A 25133-nucleotide genomic window follows, 5' to 3' on the forward strand; every position below is an offset into this window, starting at 1 on the left:
TGCAACTACTGTCGATGTAAAAATGGCTTTATAAAATACATTTCATTGACATACAAATGTCACACCCAATCAAAATGTTTTTTTTCATTGTTATTTATTCATAATATATAGTTTGATAAAATACACTTTGTTTACAAGTGCTGATTACTATATTACATTCACCTGCATTTTAAAATGGAGACTTTCCCATCTAAAAACAGCAAAAAATTACAGACTGATGGGAACACACCCTTCACAAGACAAACAGACATTTTCAAACCATTATTGGATGACACTTAAGAAACGTTTCCTCCTAACCAAGTCTATCCTCACCCTTTACTTTCTGTCCTTCGGTTTAAAAATGGGATCGAATCAATATATCCCTCTGAATTTAAGCTATTGATGGGTTAAAAAAAGTCAATCATGGTTTGAGAGAAAATGACAAAGTGGAGTAGGCTACTGAATCAATAATTCAACGCTCTCTTAAACTTTACGAGATGTCAGCTGCCTTTTTTTTACAAAATGTGGGTAAAAACTACTTTCTCTTTGCAATCCATCACATACACAAGTCAGTTAATAGAACAACATCGAAATTCATAAAAAATATATCATTAATACTAGATGTTGGGGAAACCAAATTAGACTAAAACATGTATTTATTTAAAATAAAATTAATATAATTTGATAGGTGATCAAATGAATTAACAAAGTTTGCAATGATAGGGGTCAAATCATAAATATTGGGTCTCTCATCTTTACAAGATATGCACCCTTCATATATGAACCATTTGGCTGCTTCCAAATGGCCCCCTATTCCATATATAATGCACTACTTTTGACCAGAGCCCATTTGGGATGCAGACTTTGTGAACTTTTTGAGACTATAAAGAATCATGTGACTGTAAATAAAGACGTCAACTAACCTTTAAACACACACACACACACACACACACACCCACACCTGGATCCAATCCACAGACCACTTACAAATGGTGCCATGAAATTGTATTCATTTTCCCCCAAATAAGCACATAATGCTGAAAATATGTGTAAGAAAAAACAATGCCCCATATCTTATTAACCAAAGTCGTTACAAGAGCATACAGTTCAGATGGTTACAATATTCCAGGCAGGACTTCAGTGGAAAAGGACATGTAGATTTCCATAAAAATACATGGGTCATATAGAATCAGAAAACTTGGGGATGTTTTTTTTGCTACAAAAGTTATGCTGTGGTCTGTCCACTCTTTCACACAAAAACATAAGAAAAAGGGACAGCCAATATACACTCACCGGCCAGTCAATAAGGTATACCACCCCATTCACGAAAATGGATCGCTCCTACAGACAGTGAGTCACGTGGCCGTGGCTTGCTATATAAAGCAGGCAGACAGGCATTCAGTTACTGTTCGATTGAACGTTAGAATGGGCAAAACTAGTGACCTAAGAGACTTTGAGTGTGGTATGACCGTTGTGCCAGGCACACCTGATCCAGTATCTGAGAAACGGACATCCTCCTGGGCTTTTCACACACAAGAGTGTTTAGCGTTTACCGAGAATGTTGCGATAGTCCTGTGGGTGAAAACAGCTCATTGATGAGAGAAGTCGAAGGAGAATTGCAAGAATCGTGAAAGCTAACAGGCGGGCCACAAACAGACAAATAAAAGGCGCAGAACAACAGTGGTGTGCAGAACAGCATCTCGGAACGCACAACTCATCAATCCTTGTCACGGATGGGCTATTGCGGTAAACGACCACCATTCCATTCCTATCAGCTAAAAACAAGAAGTGTTTCTAGTGGGCACGTGATCACCAACACTGGATAATTGAGGAGTGCAAAAACATTGCCTGGTCCGACAAATCCTGTTTCCTGTTGCGTCATGCTGATGGCAGAGTCAGGATTTGCCGTAAGCAACATGAGTCCATGGCTCCATCCTGCCTGGTGTCAACGGTACAGGCTGGTGGCGGTGGGGTACCGCCGTCCAATCTGCAGCAACTGTGTGACGCCATCACGTCAGCATGGACCAACATCCCTGTGAAACGTTTCTGACTTGTAGAATCCACGCCCCGAACAATTCAGGCTGTTCTGGAGGCAAAGGGGGGTCTGACCCGATACTAGATGGGTGTACCTAATAAACTGGCCGTTGTACTGTATATCATTCTAGTAAATACCCTGTTGTTTTTAAAAATGCTTTGTAAATAATTTTTTTTATATTAAAATATATTACTTTGTTTAACTAGTCAGACACTTAAAAACGAGATCTGATCATTTTGTTTCATAAGGTGACTTTGGCATCTTACCATGGAAATTATTTCTATAAAATATACCGTTACACAGCAACTATCTTGAGTTTTAGTCAGATCATTTCAAAAATATGATTGATACATTTTGATTTTATAATTGCAATCACCATGCATACCCATATGATGTTCCTTTGTTTTATATGTAGCTAGTAAATTGTATCTCTACCGCCTATCAACCTGAATACTGTACCTGGAGCCTATACAACTTTGAATGGTTTCATGATAGCACAGCATTTAGCGTTAAAATACACATTTCTGCGTAGTTTCTTTTAGAGATATAAACTCCTTTGCAATAAAAACAATAAAAATGTTGGATATGCTTAAGCAAGGAACATAAAGCTAAATTAATTTCTAAATCTAGCTCAACGAAAGCCAATATTTACAAAGCAAAAGAATAATACAAGAACAAATCTTCATTTTTCTCCTTTCTTTCTCTGAGTGTTTTAAATGTACATCACTGCTAATAGTTACTCTGCTATACACAACAAACATATATGAAAACAAATGCGTCATGAGACAGAATATCTACAAGTCGAGGTTTAAGGAGTTCATGGAGTCGGTAAACTTCACACGATGATCTGAAATGGCAAAGACCTCCGTTTGTAGCTTGGTTCCAGATCTGTTTGTGGTGTATTGCTAACTCCTATGGTCATTGCCATAAAACAACACAAACAGATCTGGAATCAGACTAAACTCAGCTTGCTCCTTGAAGGGCACTATTTATCCATTTATTTGTGAAATGCTTTTACTTTTCATCACCATGTTAGAGTACAAACGCTGTACACTACATGTACTATACAGTCTCAGTGTCAGTCACCCCTGTTAGTAGAAACGCTAAGTGCAATCTTTATGTGAAATAATGTTTTATAATCTAAATAATTTGAAATATCTATTATCTTTTAACACAACTGTAACTTTGTTTTTAGTACTGTGTATATATATATATATATATATATATATATATATAAATGATTGACTGCGACCTTTAAAATCTATATAAATCAGTATTTGTACTCCCCCCACCTACACACAAACCTCAAGGGGTCGATGAATATAACTCCCTTCTTCACCTTTTAAAACATCATAACTTAAACTCCTGAATGAGGAGTGGCAGTCTTTATCATAACATTGTTATTACGTTCTACAAAAATAGCAACATTCATTTTTTTCTTCCTTTTTTAAAATCTAAACTATCTTTACAAAAATATAGCACAATAACATGTCCAAGTGCAAAATATTGCCAAGATTCAACTTTTGTCTCAAGTCTGAAAGGTTAAGATTTGATTTGAACTGATCGGTGAATTGTACAAAACAAACTCTTTTTCAGATGTAATAGATGAAAGTGGAGGTTGTTGAGGAGAGGACAGCTCATAATAATGGCCGAAACAGAGCAAATGGATGTATTTGATACCATTCCACTTAGTTTCGCTAAGCATGTCCTCCCCAATTAAGGTGCCACCAACCTTGTTGTGTCGTCCAGTATAAATGATTTGCCACCCCACTGAAAACCATGTGCTGGGTTGAGTATGGCCACTGTGGATTTTACCCTGGTAACCAGGGTTAGGGTCAATTCCACTTCAATTCAGTCAATTCAGGAAATACACTGACATTCCAATTCGTCATTCTTTTCAAATTAGAATCGGAATTGAAATAAAAACATTTGAATCAGTTTACTTCCAGAATTTAAATGGAACTGACCTTGCTCGTAACCGCTACTTGTTGATGATGGTAGATGACTTGATGCTGTTCCTTGGTGCAATAATAAAGAACTGAAACAGATCATTTCTACATTTTATGTAGTGCTGAGCGATTAGTGATTTTTGAAGTCGGTTTGGTTTTGGTTCGATTCCAATTTTTTTTTTATCCGTTTTTCGATTTTAATGATCTTTTTAAACATTTAATGCACTATACATTATGTGAATAAATAATAAAACAATTAATAAATGTCACATGATGGTAATGACTGGCCATTGTTGTGTATCACTGATTAACCATCATTTATTCACATTACTTTTTTAAAATATTTGTTTTATTTGATGAATTTTTTTTACTTCATTCCGAGTCGTCATCTCATTTAGAGCTGCTGCCTATGCTGTACAACAAAAATCACTATTTAGTAGTTCTTCAAAGTAAATAAGGCATACTTTTATGACTGCTAAATACCAACTATCAAACACTGAGATCATGTATTTCCATGCTCGCGAAGCAACTGCATTCGATCTCTCTCGATCGCGCGCTCTCTCTCCTCCCCGTGTCTTGCTCCACACAGACCGTACGTAGTAATTAGCACGTTTTCTGCGCTGAACTATGTTGAACATGGTCCTGTTAGAAACTACAACTCCCTACTACATCACAGTTTCAGGCTTGATCTGATGTAACTCTACAGAAACTGCATAGAGCTCACAGAAATGCAATTCAAATAATTGAACCGAGGAAAAATTATAGTTATTCGCTCAGCACTACATTATTCCATTATTAGTAGTTTTATCGTACCACTAGACACGAGACACAGAGGTTTGAAGGGCCAATGCAATCGTCATGGCAGAAGGCCCCACACCCTTTACAAATGATCATAGCCTTGAGTCGGCAGTAGCATTTAGACTGAACGTCCTCTATACCAGATCCCTCCATAAACCCCTGCTCTGGAGACCCCTCCCCCTGGCTGCTGTGGTCCAACGGGTGACCGGCAGGTATGGTGGTGACGGTCACTGAGAAAGACATGACACTGCCGGTGCCACTGCCGCTGTCCCCACCACTACCTGACACAGAGGGGGAGGCGCTGGAAGCGGTGCCTGAAGCAGCAGCATTGTGATTCAGAGCGTGAGGTACAGACATGCTGATGGTGCCACCGTAGCAGGAACCCACAATGGATTCCTGATTATCGATTGGAGGTCTCTGGGTTTGAAAGGCAGACGGATGCTGGTGAGTACTGGGGTCCATGGTCCCCACGTGGGGAGATACAGATAAACGATATGGCTCGGAATGACCACCCTGTTTAGTATTGCAGAGTTCCGGGTGCCTCCTGTGCTGTGATTGTGATTGGGTGAAAGGTTTGGTTTCTTTGGCTCTTGCAGAAGTGCCACTGTCTCTATCTGTACCGGCTGAACTGTTGTCCTCCTGCTCCGGTATACAGCCCCCCACTGATGGAGACTCAGACATTATTCTGGAGCAGTGTTGAAAGTCATCCATTTTTGTGACTGAGAAGCCCTGCTCTTCCATCTTGACTCCAGCAGGGTTAGAATGAGAATGAGACTTGTTCTCCACTGACTCCTCCCCTTCGTTTGCCAGCCTCTCCCCCCCAATGTGCTCTCTCTTCAGATTGGCCAGTGGGGTCAGTGAGGTGTTAGCCGTGGTCAATGGGTGGAAGCGTTTACTGCTCTCTGAGCCTCGTCCGTACGTGGAGACATTGAGGAGGTAGTGCCCTGACAGGGCAGGCCTGGACATCCTCTTCCGTCCAGGGAACCCTGCGGAGAACCGGGGATGGTCCCCACACTCCTGGTGCCCCAGATTACAAGCTCCGAACTGGGCAGGCTGAGCTCCACCTGAGACCCCAAATGGCTGGTTCTGGTGCTGGTGGGTGGCCCTGTGCAACAGAGCCTGAAGGATCTGTTCCTGGATGTCTTTGTTAGGTGTTTCCCTTTGATGGCACTGGAGCTCTGCCAACATACCTGCTCTTGTTCCAGGTATGGTGGAAGTGGACTGGCCTATGGATCCTTGCTGTTCAGATCTACTGTAGTCCTCCACACCACCAGCGTGTAGGTATTGGCTCTTATTCTCACCACTGGCTGTTCCAGCATTGCTGTGAGACTTTATCGTCCCTTTGTCATCATGGCATTTGGCCTGGGCCATCTGGACATCGGCCTTGGCCAGAGGCTTGGGGAGGATCTGTTCCAGAGGGACCTCTTTCCCCTGGAGGAGAGATGTGACCAGAGGGTTGTTGGCTGGGATAAAGTGGATAGCCCTAGCTGCCATGGAGCTTCCAGATACACCAGATACATACTGGCTCTTCACACCACACACAGATGAAGTGTAGCTAGAGGTTGACTGGGGACCTGGTGGGTATGACGTATGTTGAATGTTCCCATGTTGAGGTCCCATCAGAGAACCTGGGTTTATCAGACCATCGGAGTAGCCTCTCTGTTGGTCATCAGTGAGAGACGCTCTACCGGTGTTGGAGCTTCTTTGAGACAGGCTAAGGTCAAAGGGCACAGAGGAGCCTGATGATTGGACCGAACTGGAGTGGGCTGGTGTGGTGACTGCATCAGGTGATTGACAGGTAGATTGACCAGTGATGCTACTTACTGACAGCCTGGTGGTTGACTGAGACTGGGTGGAGGAGGGGGGTCTGGAGTGGAGGGTCTGGGCTGAAGCTCTATGCTCTACATTGCCTCCTCCTGGTCCTGGGCCTGGTACTGCACCTTTAGAGGAGGAGCTGGCTGCAGCAGCTGATGCTGCACGCTGGGCCCGGGCTAGCTGGGCTTTAGCCTTGATGTCAGCCAGTGTGCGAGCACCAGTGCGTCCGGGGCTGGGGCCAGGGCTGAGGGGGACAGGGAGAGGTGTCCTGGGGGACACCTGGGTTGGAGATGCAGGGACCGATAGGATTCGTGACACAGGAATCTGAAAAGGAAAGTGAACAAGAAAGAACGCAAGCTTAACATGTGTGGGCCTTCCTGGTGTATGTATTCGTACCTGATGTTTTTAGTCACCACAAATACATTTCAATATACAATATTTAATTGTAAAAACAATTACAATATTTACCTTAAGCGGAGGCACTCTCTGTGCTGTTGTTATGGTGGCTGCTGGAGAGGTTACCACAGATACTGTCGGTGGAGTGATGCGGGCCCTCTTCTCTGGAGTCAGCTCTACTTCCTGTTCACTGGATGAGGACTTCCTTTTCAACGGCTCTGGGGATGGGGTGGTGGATATGGGGGTAGATACATGGCTGGATATAGGAGTAGATAGAGGGGTGGATACAGGGGTGGATACGGGGGTGGATACGGGGGTGGATAGAGGGGTGGATACGGGAGTGGATAGAGGGGTGGATACGGGTGTGGATACGGGAGTGGATAGAGGGGTGGATACGGGGGTGGATACGGGGGTGACTGACACTGAGACTGAGGCACCTCTCTCTGGTGCAACATCTTCCCTCCTCTCCCCACTGTGCTTGTCCAAGCCCAGAGGCTCTTGCTTTGAAAGGTCGGTCGGCAGTGATGACCTGAGCTCCTTCTGGGAGCAAACCTCTGGAGGACTCTCCAGGGCAGGGGACTGTGGGATCTCAGGGGACTGGGGGGTCTCCGGCTGAGCTTCTTTCAGCTCCTGTTCCTCTTCCTCCATCTGCTTCTCCCCAAGTGGAATAACCTTTGAGGTTGAGTCCACCACATCCTGTCTCCTCACAACAGGTGCCTCCACTGCCATTATAGGCAGGGATAAACCTCTGCTACGAGTCCTGTGTCTGGGGTACTCAACCTCCAGTGTCTTCTGTACATTTTTCGGTAATATAACTGGTGGGACAACGGGTGGGACTGGTACTGGTTCTTCGTGAACAGGCTCTGGTTCCGGTCTTGGCTTGGAAGGCTCTATGGGTTTAGATGGAGGTTCTATGGGTTTAGATGGAGGTTCTATGGGTTTACATGGAGAATCTATGGGTTTACATGTAGGGTTTATAGGCAGTGATGATGATCGGAGCCTCCTCTCTGAAGAACGAGTATGGCAGCTGTTCTCAGGGACCTTGGGATCTTGCAGTGCTTGGCCAGCAGGACTTGGCTGAGTTGGAGGAGACAACTGGGGTTTGGTGGCTGAGAGCTCCAGACTGAGACCAGACTCAAGCAGCTCTTTGGATTCCTCTAAGCTGAGTCCAGAGCTAGATAGGAAGAGAGTAAGGGAGAGAAAGCACGAGTGAGAGAGAGGGAAAGAGAGAGAGAAATTTAGAGAGAGAAAGCGCGAGAGAGAGAGGTCAGCCAACTATAAAGAAAGGATACATCTGAGGGATATGCAAACAGAGGCTTGTAGGTAAAAAAAAGCTTGAATGACATAACAATAACTACAATGTATTTTACAGATTCCAGCCCTGAAAAATGACTTACTTTTCACCATAGTAGCTCTCAAAGAAACTTTCCTTCCAATACTCCACCTTCTTCTCCTTTTCAATCTCCTGACGCATTCTCAGCTGCAACTCAGGAGTGAACTCACCTTCGTGGTTTGGAAAATATACAAATAAAAAAAAAGGTTTATGAGACATTTAAAAAACCTTGTTACTGGAAATATGAAAAATTATGTTTAATAAAAAGTTATATTTTGAAGCAGAAGCACAGTAGCCTGGTCCAAGATCTGTTTATGCAGTCTTGCCAATGGTCATTATCATGCTATTGACAATTAGCAAGACGGCACAAACAGATCCGGGACCAGGCTAGAAGCACTGACCTTCTGCCAGTCGTTCTTTCCAGGACTGAGCTGCTGATGTGAAAAACTCATTGTTCAAGGCAGAACTGGTGACCTTTAACAGACCATCCATACAGGCCTAGAGATACAGACAGAGATAACTTGAGTACATCATCATAAACTGCAGCATCATTATCACTATCACAATCATCGTGACAATCATTATCAGCATTATTGTCATCACCATCTGATTATCAATAGTATCATCATCGTCATTATTATCATCAGTTCATAAAGAGAGATGAGAGAGAATCCCCATGGGATTATTTCCTGCAAATACCTTGTGGGTGATTACAGAAATTAATTGCAAGTTGAGTCTCTTGGTTTTAAACCTCTTTGTCGACAGAGACCTTACGGTGTCTAGTACCTGTTGGTCGACCTCAGGCAGCAGTGTGAGTAGCTTCTGTTGGCACTCTGTGGGCAGGACAGAGAAGGTGTGTTTGTTGATCAGGGCACGCAGGTTGGTGTTAACCAGGATAGAGTCTGGTGTCTCAACGTCTATCTCTGCACACTTGGTACGCTTCAGTTGCCCTGGATTAATAAAAACACAGCACAAGAGAAGATAAATCCACTGTAAATCATAAAAAATAACTAAAAAGGTTTGTTTGTGCTGTAGCCAACTCCTATGGTTGTTGTTATGTTTGGCATGTCAATGATCATGGGAGTTGGCAAGACAGCACAAACAGATCTGGGACCAGGCCAACAGAGACTGGTACATACAGTATAAGCCTACTATATCTAAATGACAAGACAAGCTGAATGAGTCTACTACAGAGGCGGCAGGTAGCCTAGCGGTTGAGAGCATTGGGGCAGTGAATGAAAGGTCGCTGGATTGAATCCTGGAGCCGACAAGGTGAAAAATCGTCTGATGTGCCCTTAAGCATGGTATTTAACCCTAATTGCCCCTATAAGTGTGCTTCAGCTAAATTATTAAAATGTAGGGTCTGGTCACGGCAGTAACACGATCTCGCCGAGCCAGTATTTGAATGGGCGATCACGCTGCTGCGGTATATGGAATGCAAATTCTATCATCTGCATTCTGGAATGTCTGAAATACCTGAAATATCTAGTACTTACGTGCACTGAGTCGACTGGACCTCTGAGACATCTTCCTGGTACCAGAAGCAGGACAGGAGTCTGTTCGGATGGAGAGAGGAACATGATTTGATTTGATTTAAACACAACTCAGCCACACAAGTTGATACACTGGGTAAAATATAAATGAGCATAAGACACAACTTATTTCCATTGTGGAAGCAGGAAAGGCTTACTGATGTACACAGCAAAACTGGAACTGGATAAGAAAGCTATGACTACAGTGCTTTGTGTAGAAAAGGTAGAGACTAGCATGAGATGATCATTGATCATAATCGATAATGATTGTTTCCTGAAGGCTTCTACCAATAACGTGCGGTGCATTCAGAAAGTATTCAGACCCCTCAACTTTTTTCACATATTGTTACATTACAGCCTTATTCTAAAATGTATGAAATCGTTTTTTCCCTCATCAATCTACATACAATACCCCGTAATGACTAAGCAAAAACAGTTTAGACATTTTTGCAATATTCAGATCTCTCTGGAGATGTTCAATCAGGTTTAAGTCCGGGCTCTGGCTGGGCCATTCAATGACATTCAGAGACTTGTCCCGAAGCCATTCCTGCGTTGTCTTGGCTGTGTGCTTAGGGTCATTGTCCTGTTGGGAGGTCAACGTTCTCCCCAGTCTGAGGTCCTGAGTGCTCTGGAGCAGGTTTTCATCAAGGATCTCTCAGTACTTCGCTCCGTTCATCTTTGCTTCAATCCTGACTAGTCTCCCAGTCCCTGCCACTGAAAAACATCCCAATAGCATGATGCTGACACCCCCATGGTTCACCGTAGGGATGGTACCTGGTTTCCTCCAGACATGATGCTTGGCATTCAGGCTAAAGAGTTCAATCTTGGTTTCATCAGACCAGAGAATCTTGTTTCTCATGGTCTGAGAGTCCTTTACAAAAACTCCAAGCGGGCTGTCATGTGCCTTTTACTGAGGAGTGGCTTTCGTCTGGCCACTCTACTATAAAGGCCTGATTGGTGGAGTGCTGCAGAGATGGTTGTCCTTCTGGGAGGTTCTCCCATCTTCACAGAGGAACTCTAGAGCTCTGTCTGTGACCATCGGGTTCTTGGTCACATCCCTGACCTATGCCCTTCTCCCCCGCTTGCTCAGTTTGGCGGCCAGCTCTAGGAAGAGTCTTGGTGGTTCCAAACGTCCTCCATTTAAAAATGACGGAGGCCACGGTGTTCTTGGGGACCTTCAATGCTGCAGACATTTTTTGGTACCCTTCCCCAGATCTGTGCCTCGATCATGTCCAATCAATTTAATTTACCACAGGTGGACTCCAATCAAGTTTTAAAAACATCTCAAGGATGATCAATGGAAACAGGATGCACCTGAGCTCAATTTCAAGACTCATAGCAAAGGGTCTGAATACTTTACTATGTAAATGTGATATTTCCTTTTTTATTTTGTCATTATGGGGTATTGTGTGTAGATTGATGAGGATTTTTTTTTATTTAAACCATTTTAGAATAAGGCTGTAACGTAACAAAATGTGGAAAATGTCAAGGGGTCTGAATACTTTCCGAATGCACTGTAGCTACAGTGAGCTCCAAAAGTATTTTGTTGTTTTGGCTCTGTACTCCAGCACTTTGAATTTGAAACGATACAACGACTATGTGAGGTTAAAGTGCAGACTGTCAGCTTTAAATTTGAGGTTATTTTCATCCATATTGGGTAAACCGTTTAGAAATTACGGTACCTTTTGTACACAGTCCCTAAGTGTTATTGTCAACAAGAATATAATATGTTTCTAAACACTTCTACATTAATGTGTATGCTACCATGATTACGGATCATCCTGAATGAATCTTCAATAATGATGCGTGAGAAAGTTCGAGGCATAAATATCATACCCTCCCAGAAATGCTAACCTCCCCTGTTATTGTAATGGTGAGAGGGTAGCATGTCTTGGGGGTATGATATAAAATGCTAACTTCCCCTGTTATTGTAATGGTGAGAGGGTAGCATGTCTTGGGGGTATGATATAAAATGCTAACTTCCCCTGTTATTGTAATGGTGAGAGGGTAGCATGTCTTGGGGATATGATATTTGTGAGTCTAACTTTCTCACTCATCATTATTCACGATTCAGTCAGGACTATCCATAGTCCTGGTAGCATCCACATTAATGTAGAAGTGTTTAGAAACATATTATATTCTTATTTAAAATAAAAGTAACTCCAAAAATAACGCAATACATTATTTACCATTCATTTCTATTGTGCACAAAATAATCTGAAACACAATCAAAACAAAAGCTTGATGTAGTCCTTGGGTGCTAGGAATATGGGACCAAATACTACTTTATTACACATAAGTGAATTTGTCCCAATACTTTTGGTCCCCTAAAATGGGGGGACTATGTACAATATGTGCTGTAATTTCTAAACGGTTTACCCGATATGTATGAAAATACCCTCAAATTAAATCAGACAGTCTGCACTTAAACCTTGATGTCATTGCATAATTTCAAATACAAAGTGCTAGAGTACAGAGCCAAAACAACATCAAAATTGTCACTGTCCCAAAACTTTTGGAGCTCATATACTGTATGTCTATGTCTGCCACCTACCGGTCTTAGTGGCAATGGTGTCAGCCATGTCCTTCACGTTCTTGATGAGCAGTCTTGGGCTGGAGGTGGTGGGCATGCCCCCCTGTCTCCGCTGGTTCCTCTGCTGCTTCAGGGCCTGTGGGACAGAGAAGAAGGAGAAGGAAAAGAGGAATAGGGAGGGAGAAAAAAAGGAAGGAAAATATGAATGAAGAAAGGAAGAGATGAATTACCAGTGTGAAGATGAATGTCCGCTCCTGTCTTAGACTCCCCCCTCAACGTGGCATATTGAGTTACATCATAGCGCTTGATGTTTTTTGCGACTGGACTTGAAGAAACTTTAAAAGTTCTTGAAATTTTCCAGATTGACTGACATTCATGTCTTAAAGTAATGATGTACTGGCATTTCTCTTTGCTTATTTGAGCTGTTCTTGCCAAAATATGGACTTGGTCTTCTACCAAATAGGGATATCTTCTGTATACCACCCCTACCTTGTCACAACATAACTGATTGGCTCAAACGCATTAAGGAAAGAAATTCCACAAATTAACGTTTAACAAGGCACACTTGTTAATTGAAATGTATTCCAGGTGACTACCTCATGAAGCTGGTTGAGAAAATGCCAAGAGTATGCAAAGCTGTCATCAAGGCAAAGGGTGGCTACTTTGAAGAATGTCAAATAAAAAATATATTTTGATTTGTTTAACACTTTTTTGGTTAATAGATGATAATAGTGAAGACATCAAAACTATGAAATAACAAATATGGAAATATGTGTTATTTCATAGTTTTGATGTGTTCACTATTATTCCACAATGTAGAAAATAGTAAAAATAAAGAAAAACCCTTGAGACTGGTACTGTATATATTATGTGATTTAGTCTAGAATCAACACCACTTTCAATATAAAACATATATCATATTGTCTAACAATCCAACAGGCAAGTCAAACACTCCACAAAGAAATAAGTTGCATTAGTCTACATTTTCACTTCATTCTTTCTATTTCCCTGTAAATAGTTTTCAATATACAGTATAAAAGTTACAGATGTAAAATACGCATACTGTCTACTCTGTGTGCCTCACCTTGCAGGCAGATTTTCATTTGAATAGGGTTTATTTCTGCCTAATAAACCGATAAAACAGCTGAAAGTTCCACAGCAGTGCAGATAATTACGATCAAATCAAATCAAATTGTATTAGTCACATGCGCCGAATACAACAGGTGTAGACCTTACAGTGAAATGCTTACTTACGAGCCCCTAACCAACAGTGCAGTTTAAAAAAACATGGATAACAATAAGAGATAAAAGTAACAAGTAATTAAAGAGCAGCAGAAAAAAATATATATATACAGGGTGCCGGTACAGAGTCAATGTGCGGGGGCACCGGTTAGTTGAGGTAGTATGTACATGTAGGTAGAGTTAATTAAAGTGACTATGCATAGATGACAACAGAGAGTGGCAGTAGTCTGTGTAGCCATTTGACTAGATTTTCAGGAGTCTTATGGCTTGGAGGTAGAAGCTGTTTAGAAGCCTCTTGGACCTAGACTTGGCGCTCTGGTACCGCTTGCCGTGTGGTGGCAGAGAGAACAGTCTATGACTAGGGTGACTGGAGTCCTTGACAATTTTTAGGGCCTTCCTCTGACACCGCCTGGTATAGATGTCCTGGATGGTATGAAGCTTGGCCCCAGTGATGTACTGTGCCATTAGCACCACCCTCTGTAGTGCCTTGCGGTTGGAGGCAGAGCAGTTGCCATACCAGTCAGTGATGCAACCAGTCAGGATGCTCTCGATGGTGCAGCTGTAGAACCTTTTAGGGAATCTGAGGACCCATGCCAAATCTTTGTCTCCTGAGGGAGAATACTTTTTGTCGTGCCCGCTTCACGACTGTCTCATTCGCATCCCCAATGTCTTTTAAAATAACTTACACAAGGTGTTTTATTTGTAACAAAGAAGTTATTAAATTCAACAAGCACAGTGAATGTCAAGTGTGCATTTATTCTACAAAACTGGTGTCTTTAGCCAAATTAGAGCAACTAGAGCTACAGTTTATTAGCACAGAGAGCAAGCAGTGTTATCCACTAGCGCCGGCTGTCGGCTAAACAGTTGATTACAGACTCATTTATTGCCGGCTACTTAAATTAAACTAAGCTACTTTTCAATTGGCTAGTCAGAAAAAAAATTCAGCCAAGCCCTCTTCCACTAAAATGAACGATATGCATCTTCTGATAGGACAGTCACAAAGAGAGCGTTGACAGGGAAACACTGCTGGTTTGACAGTTCAGTATCTCATCTAGGTACCTGTGGGCAGTGTGATTTGTGTGCTCTGTTGTTGGTTGCAGTCTCTGTGAGAGAATTTCAGGGCTCTAAAGAGCGACCATGTACTCGCATATGCGCCTAAAACAGATGTGTGCGAACTCAAAAAGTAAAGTATAAGAACGTGCAAGTTTTGATTTATAGCAACACATAAATGCTGCTGTAGCTATTTTCATAGCATTTCTGCCGATTGGTTTCATAGCTGGTAATCACACAAAGAACCATTGAAATAAGAATGATTTAGGATATACACTACCGTTCAAAAGTTGGGGGTCACTTAGAAATTACATTTACATTTTAGTCATTTAGCAGACGCTCTTATCCAGAGCGACTTACAGTAGTGAATGCATACATTTCATACAATTTCATACATATCATTAAAAAAAATTCTGTGCTGGCCCCCCGTGGGAATCGAACCCACAACCCTGGTGTTGTAAACACCATGCTCTACCAACTGAGCTACAGAAATGTCTTTGTTTTTTAAAGAAAATACCCTTTTTTGTCCATTAAGATAACATCAAACTGATCAGAAATACAGTGTAGACATTGTTAATGTTGTAAATGACTATTGTAGCTGGAAACAGCTGATTTTTAATGGAATATCTACATAGGCCTACTGAGGCCCATTATCAGCAACCATCACTCCTGTGTTCCAATGGCACGATGTGTTGAACTCACGATGTGTTAGCTAATCCAAGTTTATCATTTTAAAAAGGCTAATTGATCATTATAAAACCCTTTTGCAATTATGTTAGCACAGCTGAAAACTGTTGTCTGATTAAAGAAGCAATAAAACTGGCCTTCTTTAGACTAGTTGACAAGGCCCCCCAACTCAAATCAATTATTGTATGGATGAACCCAGCAACAACAGGTAAATGGAGACAGATGCAAATCCAACAAATAGAAAAAACAATAAGTACAACTATATTTATGAAGACAATCAATACACTCACTAGGAAGATATAAAGGTATTTTCTAAATAACACCATAAAAGGTCTGGACAAAGAAAACAAAATGCATCCAAACAGACCTGATCTACAGTATCTAGAAACACGTCCAAGACAATCAACACTCTACTCTGGAGGAAATACTCCTGGAAAATTCAGTGAAGATTTTTCAACTCCTATAATACAATCAAAGTACAAACGGGACATCACACCAAGCTGCTGGGTAACCGTGGGGAGAGCAGGGCTAACCACACCCATACTCCTGCCCAGTCCTCAATCATTTCTGGACCAAAGTATACAAAGTATTGCATGATACATTTGAAAGCTCACTTTATGTAAATCCAGAACACATACTCCTGGGGAGAACCCCTAATGCGATAAGTACATCTTCAGAATTCTGATAATAACCTCACTAGATTACTAGAAACTGGCCTACAAATACGTAATTGGAAAGAGACAATTCATGAAATCTATACTATGAAAATTATAACTCATAGAATATGAAACCAAATGACAATTTTTAAAACAATTATTATTTTAAAAAATGACGTACATTATATTATGAAATATTTATAGGCCCTAACAGGAGATAAAATTGTAATGTTTTAAATGGACGGGTGTGGGTGGTCACGTGTGTGCCTGTGGATGCGTCCATCATTACTTTAAGACATGAAGGTCAGTCAATGTGGAAAATGTCAAGAACGTTTCTTCAAGTGCAGTCACAAAAAGCATCAAGCGCTATGATGAAACTGGCTCTCATGAGGACCGCCACAGGAAAGGAAGACCCAGAGTTACCTCTGCTGCAGAGGATAAGTTAATTAGAGTGACCAGCTTCAGAAATTGCAGCCCAAATAAATGCTTCAGAGTTCAAATAACAGACACATCTCAACATCAACTGTTCAGAGGAGACTGCGTGAATCAGGCCTTCATGGTGAAATTGCTGCAAAAAAAAAAAAAACACTACTACAGGACACCAATAATAAGAAGAGACTTGCTTGGGCCAAGAAACATGAGTAATGGACATTAGACCAGTGAAAATCTGTCCTTTGGTCTGACGAGTCCAAATTTGAAAATGTTTGGTTCCAACCGAGTGTTCTTTTGAGACTCAGTGAAGCATGGAGGTGGAGGTGTGATGGTGCTTTGCTGGTGATAATGTCAGTGATTTATTTAGAATTCAAGGCACACTTAACCAGCATTGCAGGTTTGCGCTTAGTGGGAATATCATTTGTTTTTCAACAGGACAATGACCCAACACACTTCCAGGATGTCTAAGGGCTATTTGACCAAGAAGGAGAGTGATGGAGTGCAGCATCAGGTGACCTGGCCTTTACAATCACCCGACCTCAACCCAATTGAGATGGTTTGGGATGAGTTGGACCGCAGAGTAAAGGAAAAGCAGCCAACAAGTGCTCAGAATATGTGGGAACTCCTTCAAGACTGTTGGAAAAGTATTCCAGGTGAAGCTAGTTGAGATAATGCCAAGAGTGTGTAAAGCTGTCATCAATGAAAAGGGTGGCTACTTCGAAGAATCTAAAATGTAAAATATATTTTGATTTGTTTAACACTTTTGGTTAAAAATCTCAGCGTAGAGCCCTGAGTTTGCACTTCTCATGTAATGTAGAATAAGTGGTACTGATGTGTCAAAATACACTTAGCCTTATCATTATTTTCTGGCACATTCATTTATTTTCTTTTGGGTGTTTCACATAGCAGCCACTTTTCATTCGTTTTTCAAGATAATGTGTGCAGTGGACAATTTTTCTGTTAAAAGAAAATACATAATTTAAAGAACAAACATTGTGGCAATTCAGATATTGCAGTAAAACTGTAAATAAAACTTTGATCTCAAGAGAAGACAGACGAAATGTTAAAAAAGGTTTAACGTTATTTTACTTAGGAGATCGTGCTGATCATAGAAGCCTAGGCCTAGACAATATCCAAAATAACTAACAATACACTGAATTCATACATTCTCAGTGATGTAAATTGTAAAGTCATGTCCAATAACAACAACTTTTTCCAATCTGGGAGGTAAATTTGACAAAGAATTCAATAATTTAGCTGTGTATTTCGGATGGAATCAAGGCATTAGAATGTACCAGAGGCCATCAAAATATAGGTAATTCGGCAACAACAAAAAAATAATGTTGGGGAGGCCTGCCTAGCTAATTTTTCTTTTGGCTGGCTACTCCAGGTACTTGTGGAAAAGACTGAGGGCACATCACTGAGACACTGTCAGGCAGGTTATGAGGCACCAGGTCAGCAGCAGTACTTTATTTAACTTTTACTTACCCAGGTTAGTCTTGTTGAGAAAAGAGAGAACTGGTCTCTATTAACCAGTGAATAAAAGACCGATGGAGAATCAGCCCAGTAGCCTACCTGTTTGAGAGCCTTCTTGCTATGTTTCTGTGAGGGAGAGATGAGCTTGCTACTGGGGACAGAGGGAGATGAACAACGCGGCTGAGGAGACGACGGATCAGATGACAGCGTGGAGGGCACTGGGAAGGAAACACAGCACAACTTAGACACAGTCAATAACACATTAATACGCTTAACAACAACCCCAATGTTCACATCCAAAACACTGATAACATTTACATAAATACACAAGTTGTATGCTGATTGAGTGTTTCAGGTCATCTTTAAGATGGATATACCAAAGTAGATATGTTTTGTTTTGCAGTCAGACACAATACAAATCTATGTTGCATCTAAAAGATTGCTGAAAACATACACAAAAAGTTGGCCTGGATGTGCATTGCATTTTTTTTTTAATCGAAGACTCCTTGACTTTCCAACTGCCAGAACAAAAAACTGTTAGTAGCAAGATTATGTAAAACAACTTTTGTAATGGTTATTTCCTGTTTTTTTTAAACAAGGCTTACATCTTTATTTCTCACTCACCGTAGCTGTTATCCTTTGACTTGTGTCTTTTTGGGTCTTTTGATAGCATTTGCTTTGATGGAGCTTTTTGCATTGATATTAAGAACAATAAAAATAGAAAAGAAAAAAGAAAAGAATATATCCCCGGGCTCAGAAGATATGCTGCTACTTTACTTCAACGGTTCCTTAACTTGTTCATATGTGTATATGAGGAAGTGGTCACAGATCTGACTCAAACAAAAAAATAATTTCCTGTTGTAACCGTTGCTTAAAATGTTTAAGGGACAGAGAGAATGACAGAAATGACAGAAATGGCCTAAACTTCATCTCCTTCTAAAGTGTTACTAAGATGGGCAACAGTCTGATGTATAGTATTAATCAAGAAATGTACAGCTGCACACTCAATACTGAAAACGGAAACACCACAATAACTTGAGTGGGACATTCACCTAAATATAAAGAGCAATGGTTGGCACCGAAATGAGTATCGGAACCTACAGTGCCTTCGGAAAGTATTCAGACCCCTTGACGTTTTCCACATTTTGTTACGTTACAGCCTTATTCTAAAATGTATAAAATGCATTGTTTTACTCATCAATCTACACATAATACCCCATAACGACAAAGCAAAAAACAGTTTTTTTGAAATGTTTGCTAAAAACAGAAAAACGTTATTTACATATGTATTCAGACCCTTTGCTATGAGACTCGAAATTGAGCTCAGGTGCATCCTGTTTCCATTGATCATCCTTGAGATGTTTCTACAACTCCATTGGAGTCCATCTGTGGTAAATTCAATTGATTGGACATGATTTGGAAAGGCACATACCTGTCTATATAAAGTCCCACAGTTGACAGTGCATGTCAGAGCAAAAACCAAGCCATGAGGTCCAAGGAATTATCCGTAGAGCTCCGAGACTGGATTGTCTTGATGCAGAGATCTGGGGAAGGGTACCAAAACATTTCTGCAGGATTGAAGGTCCCCAAGAACACAGTGACCTCCATCATTCTTAAATGGAAGAAGTTTGGAACCACCAAGACTCTTCCTAGAGCTGGCTGCCCGGCCAAACTGAGCAATCGGGGGAGAAGGGCTTTGGTCAGGAAGATGACCAAGAACCCGATGGTCACTCTGACAGAGCTCCAGAGTTCAAGAAGGACAACCATCTCTGCAGCACTCCACCAATCAGGCCTTTATGGTAGAATGGCCAGTCGGAAGCCACTCCTCAGTAAAAGGCACATGACAGCTAGCTTGGAGTTTCCAAAAGGAACCTAAAGGACTCTAAGACCATGAGAAACAAGATTCTCTGGTCTGATGAAACCAAGATTGAACTCTTTGGCCTGAACGCCAAGTGTCACATCTAGAGGAAACCTGGCACCATCCCTACGGTGAAGGCTGGTGGTGGCAGCATCATGCTGTGGGGATGTTTTTCAGCGGCAGGGACTGGGAGACTAGTCAGGATTGAGGGAAAGATGAACGGAGCAAAGTACAGCAAGATCCTTGATGAAAACCTGCTCCAGAGTGCTCAGGACCTCCGACTGAGGCGAAGGTTCACCTTCCAACAGGACAACGACCTTAAGCACACAGCCAAGACAACGCAGGAGTGGCTTCGGGACAAGTCTCTGAATGTCCTTGAGTGGCCCAGCCAGAGCCCGGACTTGAACCCGATCTAACATCTCCGGAGGGACCTGAAAATTGCTGTGCAGTGACGTTCCCCATCCAACCTGACAGAGCTTGAGAGGATCTGCAGAGAAGAATGGGAGAAACTCCCCAAATACAAGTGTACCAAGCTTGTAGCGTCTTACCCAAGAAGACCTGAGGCTGTAATCACTGCCAAAGATGCTTCAACAAAGTACTGAGTAAAGTGTAATATTTCCATTTTTTTATTTGTAATAAATTGGCAAAAATTCAACAACAAAAAACAGTTTTTGCTTTGTCATTATGGGTTTTGTGTGTTGATTGATGAGGGGAAAAAACAATGTTATCCATTTCAGAATAAGGCTGTAACGTAACAAAATGTGGAAAAAGTCAAGGGGTCTGAATACTTTCCAAAATGCACTGTATTTCAGTCAATTTCAAGTATTGCAATAATAGCCTAATCATCATGGAAAAAGGTGAAGCTAATAAATTTATAGCGAAATATACAGTATCCTACCTCTCGTTGTCCCTATTTCCTCATTCAAAAGAGTGTTGTTATAAATATATTGTGAAGTAGTATCATACCTCTCCTCCTCCACTGTCCCCTCATGCCCTCCTGGTTGTTAGTGTAGTTGTTGTTCTCTGTGCTCTGGGAATCAGACAAATTATCACTATCGTCCTCCTCGGACCCCTCCTCAGACAGCTCCTTCACCGCGTCCCCAATGTCCTTCTACTCACAGACACACAACATACATATACGTTATACACAAATTATATAAATACAGCACATTATATACAAACAAACAACATACACTGAGTGTACAAAACATTAATCAGTGTAGACGAAGGGGAAGAGACAGGTTAAAGAAGGATTTTTAAGCCTTGAGACATAGCTTGTGTATGTTTGCCATTCAGAGAGTGTATTATGTATTTTAAGTGCCTTTAAATGGGGTATGGTTGTAGGTGCCAGGCGCACCGGTTTGTGTGAAGAACTGCAACGCTGCTGGGTTTTTCAAGCTCAACAGTTTCCCATGTGTTTCAAGAATGGTGCAACACCCAAAGAACATCCAGCCAACTTGAAACAACTGTGAGAAGCATTGGAGTCAACATGGGCCAGCATCCCTGTGGAATGCTTTCGACACCTTGTAGAGTCCATGCCCCAACGAATTGAGGCTGTCCTGAGGGCAAAAGGGGGGGCAACTCAATATTAGGAAGGTGGTCTTAATGTTTTGTCCACTCACTGTACACATTCTATAACATACACACCACAATAAGATATTATATACACACACTCATAACACGGACTGCTTTGAATGACTCCTAACATTCAGAGCAATTAATAATGATTCATGTGAATTTCCAATTGTTTGTCAAGCTCGCTGTGTGAGTCATAAAGTTGCTCTACTTTTCATTCTCCTTCCATAGAGAAGCAGTGTCATCATAAATACTTTTAACAGCTCATACTTATTGACAATGTGGAGCTGCCTATTAGTAAAAAAATGGCATGTCAATCTCACAGAGATATGTCGGCGCTTATTGGTTTCATGCTTTAGATTTATACAAATTTGAAACTGACCTTCAGTGTGTAGACCCCCATTCGTCCAGGTACTTTGTAGAAGATCCCTTCCTCACCGCGAGAGTTGGTGTGGAGCATAGCATTGAGACAGGCCAGCGGGGAAGTACCACTAGATAACAGGAGAAGAGGAAAGCACAGCCAGTTACATCCAATGAAGCAGACAGCTGACTGGCCACTACAGAGCCAACTTGAACTGTACTGGCTGTGACATTTCCTTTTGACATTGTCCTTTCCAGCATAGTTTCAACAACTATTGAGGATGTGTAGCCAGGCCAAGCTGGCCAACCCAGTACACCTCAGCCTGGCCCGGTTTGGCCCTATAGTGTGAATCAGGCGCCAGTGTAGTGTATTCAGAGCTTCAGCTGAAATTATTAGACTGTGCTGCCTGAAATAACAATACCTGACATGCAAGAAGAAGTTGTTAATAACATGTTGTAACTTCTTGTTACAAGTACAAGTTGCTAATAACATGTTGTAACAAGTACAAGTTGCTAATAACATGTTGTAACAAGTACAAGTTGTTAACATGCAATGGGAAAAACAAAGAACATTTTAGTGAGTTTGTTAAGGGAGGGAGGGGCAAAACTTGCTTTGTCTTACCTTCTGGATGACAAGAGTGAAAAAAATGAAACAAGAAACAAAATCATTAGAATTATGTGAATGTAATAATTACCACCAAGACGAAGAAAATAAAAAGGGAAAGAACATGAGCAATCAATCAAACAAGAAGAAATGATGTGTTGCTATTCATAAACAAAACTTGGCCTAGTGTGCTGATCTCGTGTATCAAAAATGAAGTCAAAACTGTGAAGAACGACCTAAAGGAACCTTAAAAAGGGATCTAAAAAAGGACCTTTTCTTTGAAAACAAACAGAAGACATATGAGAGACTGTTTATCTACCTAATCTCTTTCAGTCTCTCCCTCTGGATCACCTGTAGGATCTCTTTGTGGCTCATAGGTGTGTTGGGGTACTTTTCTAATACCTGAAAGAATAAAGCACAAAATCGGTCAATGGATTGCAGTGTAATAATGTGTAATACATACCTAAAACCACTTGAGAATGTAGAACAACCTCTAGCCTAAAGACAATAACATATGTCAACCTGTCCTAGACTAGTGTTCACATTGCTTATGGTGTTACTACACATTATCAACCCACAATTCTATAGTTGGGCCTAGTGGTATGGAATTAGGACATAGTTGTATGAAATGAACATGCCAATTGAGTAAGCTTCAACTGAGGTGTTCTATACTTCTGTGATGTCATGTCATAGCTCTTACTTAGAGAAGGAGTACTGATTTAGGATTAGTTTTGGCTTTTAGATCACAATTAATAAAATGACATAGACAGGGAGGACCTGATTCTAGATCAGCACTCCTACGCATACAGTTTTTAGCACATTCATTAGTGGTGTGGTTTGTTAAGACATGAAGTCAACCTCTGGGAATGAGTCTGTCAACAATGATTAAGTGCATGCTTTTACCCATTGTCAAGAGAATATGTGTCTTGCTGGAAATAAGACAGACCTCAATGACCTCACCAAAGCACGATTCACTTCCTTTGCATATGTGTAAAATGAGAAAGCCTGAACAAGCTCACCACCCACCACCATCATAGCTGATGTAGCCAGCCTAAATTCTAGCCATGATGACGTCACCACAGACAGAACAATGAGACAGATATTTCACTGGAAGTATAAATGTTAAGCATCCGCTTGGAGTTTCCACTCACTACCAAATATGGTAATGAGAGGAAGCTCAGTGGCCAGCAGTGGGAGACGATGGAAGGAGATGGATTTTGGCCGACATTCTTCAAATTATCTCATGATGAAAGATTTGGTCTCAATACAGTATAGTTACATTACATTCACAATAGTTCCCCAAACTAAAATCTGTTTTTAACAGAGTGGACTAAGTTTTGTAGACCTTACCCTTTGCCAAAGTTTTTTAAAATCGCGTTGTTTAGGAGTGCAAAGGCGAATTGAGTTATTGGACACGCGCACTTCAGAGTAGGCGTTCCCTAACGGAAATATGCATATGATTGCTAAAACAGGCAAATAGGATCTCGCTAATTTGTGCTTGGTTCTGCCCACTATGACTAATTTGTTCCCATTGACAGGCTGTGGTCTATCTTGATTTAGTTATACAAATCTTTGATGTCACAAAGGTTTTCATATGAATAGTAGGCGAACTGTCAGCTGTCAACTAACGACTGTTAGCTAGCTGGCTAGCTATGTTATTGCTATTACTAGTTTTAATTAGCTACATTGTGTAAACAAGACACACTAACATAGCTAATCAAATCTAGTAACAGCAATGGTTTGCTAATACATGTAGCCATAGGTAGCTAAGCATGTTAAAAACCGAATGGCCAATACAGTGACCAGGTAGCTAAAACAACTTTATAAATAGTTTATAAACACTACTGATGTAGCTAGGTAGCTAGCTAGCAAGTTGACTACTACCATGCTAACGTTAGCTGTCGTTCATTGGTCATTACCTAGCGTTATAGCTAATGTCCATCGACATAGGGCGATTAGAACTAGCTGGAGAGCTAGACACTTGACAACGACCATGTTTCAATGTATTTTGTCAGTTCAGAACAAGCTGTCAAACTGAATTTGAGTTAGCATAGCTTGCTAACTGGCTAGCTGTACGCTCGCGCAACACTTCGTGTTTACTTTAAAGCAACACAGACATGTCTGCGTGTCTGCGGTCGAAACAATCATTCTGTCAATTTCCTATCTACAACTTCAACAACTAAAGCAAACTACATGGAGACATTGATATAGCTGTTTTCTGTAAATGAATCCACAAGACTGTCCAGCCAATCTTGATGGACTTCCAGTGCTTAGCTAGCCGACAAGCAGGCCTTGCGTTGCATACGCAACATTTCGTCTGCACCAGCGGGTCATGAACTCATAAACAGTTGTACAAGTGGGAGCGAAGGGAAAACAAGCACAACAAACGTTGAATAGAACGACAGTAAATACCGTCTTAGCAGCTTCTGCCCATGTCCTCCCCTTCTTTTTCTTCTGTCTCTCCCTCATCGCTGCGGTCTTGTGCTGATTAGTGTTGAATATGACAGTGTGTTTGTTGAAATGTTGCTTTAGTTACCGCGCAAGACCGACCGCTTCTGCCATATTGGGCTTTTACTGCTTTACTGTAAGGAGTGTGTCATGTGACCCAGAGAGAGACGTCATCTTACTGTACAAATGACAGCTGTCACTGGAAAACACGAGTATTTTAAACACATTTGTTTTACTTCGTTATAAAAAAAAAATACATGGCTATTAAAATAATACCGTGACTGTTATTACTGTCAGAACATGTGACTATTTTTGGGAGATGGCGGTGTTTTAGGCTAGAACAGAATATTAGCCTACCGAGTAAATCCTTTAAAA

At 41.3% G+C, this 25133-nt stretch overlaps 1 protein-coding gene across 3 annotated transcripts; it reads right to left on the reverse strand.

The window, feature by feature from the left end:
• Window positions 1-77: 77 nt before the first annotated feature.
• LOC115172264 (putative Polycomb group protein ASXL2) lies at window positions 78-24930 on the reverse strand. Of its 3 annotated transcripts, XM_029729541.1 has the most exons (13): window positions 24723-24930; window positions 22630-22712; window positions 22329-22331; window positions 21729-21837; window positions 20738-20882; window positions 18013-18131; window positions 12392-12506; window positions 9802-9861; window positions 9092-9255; window positions 8707-8803; window positions 8370-8475; window positions 7045-8146; window positions 78-6900 (listed from the first exon to the last, which is right to left on the reverse strand). In XM_029729541.1, exons 1-13 carry the CDS (start codon window positions 24777-24779, stop codon window positions 4768-4770), a joined length of 4293 nt encoding a protein of 1430 aa, XP_029585401.1. In that variant the 5' UTR covers window positions 24780-24930; the 3' UTR covers window positions 78-4767. The 3 variants fall into 3 exon arrangements, with proteins under 3 accessions (XP_029585401.1, XP_029585402.1, XP_029585403.1); XM_029729542.1 differs by lacking the exon at window positions 22329-22331; XM_029729543.1 differs by lacking the exons at window positions 20738-20882; window positions 21729-21837; window positions 22329-22331; window positions 22630-22712; window positions 24723-24930 and adding an exon at window positions 18538-19018.
• Between the last annotated feature and the right edge of the window lie 203 nt (window positions 24931-25133).

This window comes from Salmo trutta, chromosome 33, assembly GCF_901001165.1.
Source record: "Salmo trutta chromosome 33, fSalTru1.1, whole genome shotgun sequence".
NCBI lineage: Eukaryota > Metazoa > Chordata > Actinopteri > Salmoniformes > Salmonidae > Salmo > Salmo trutta.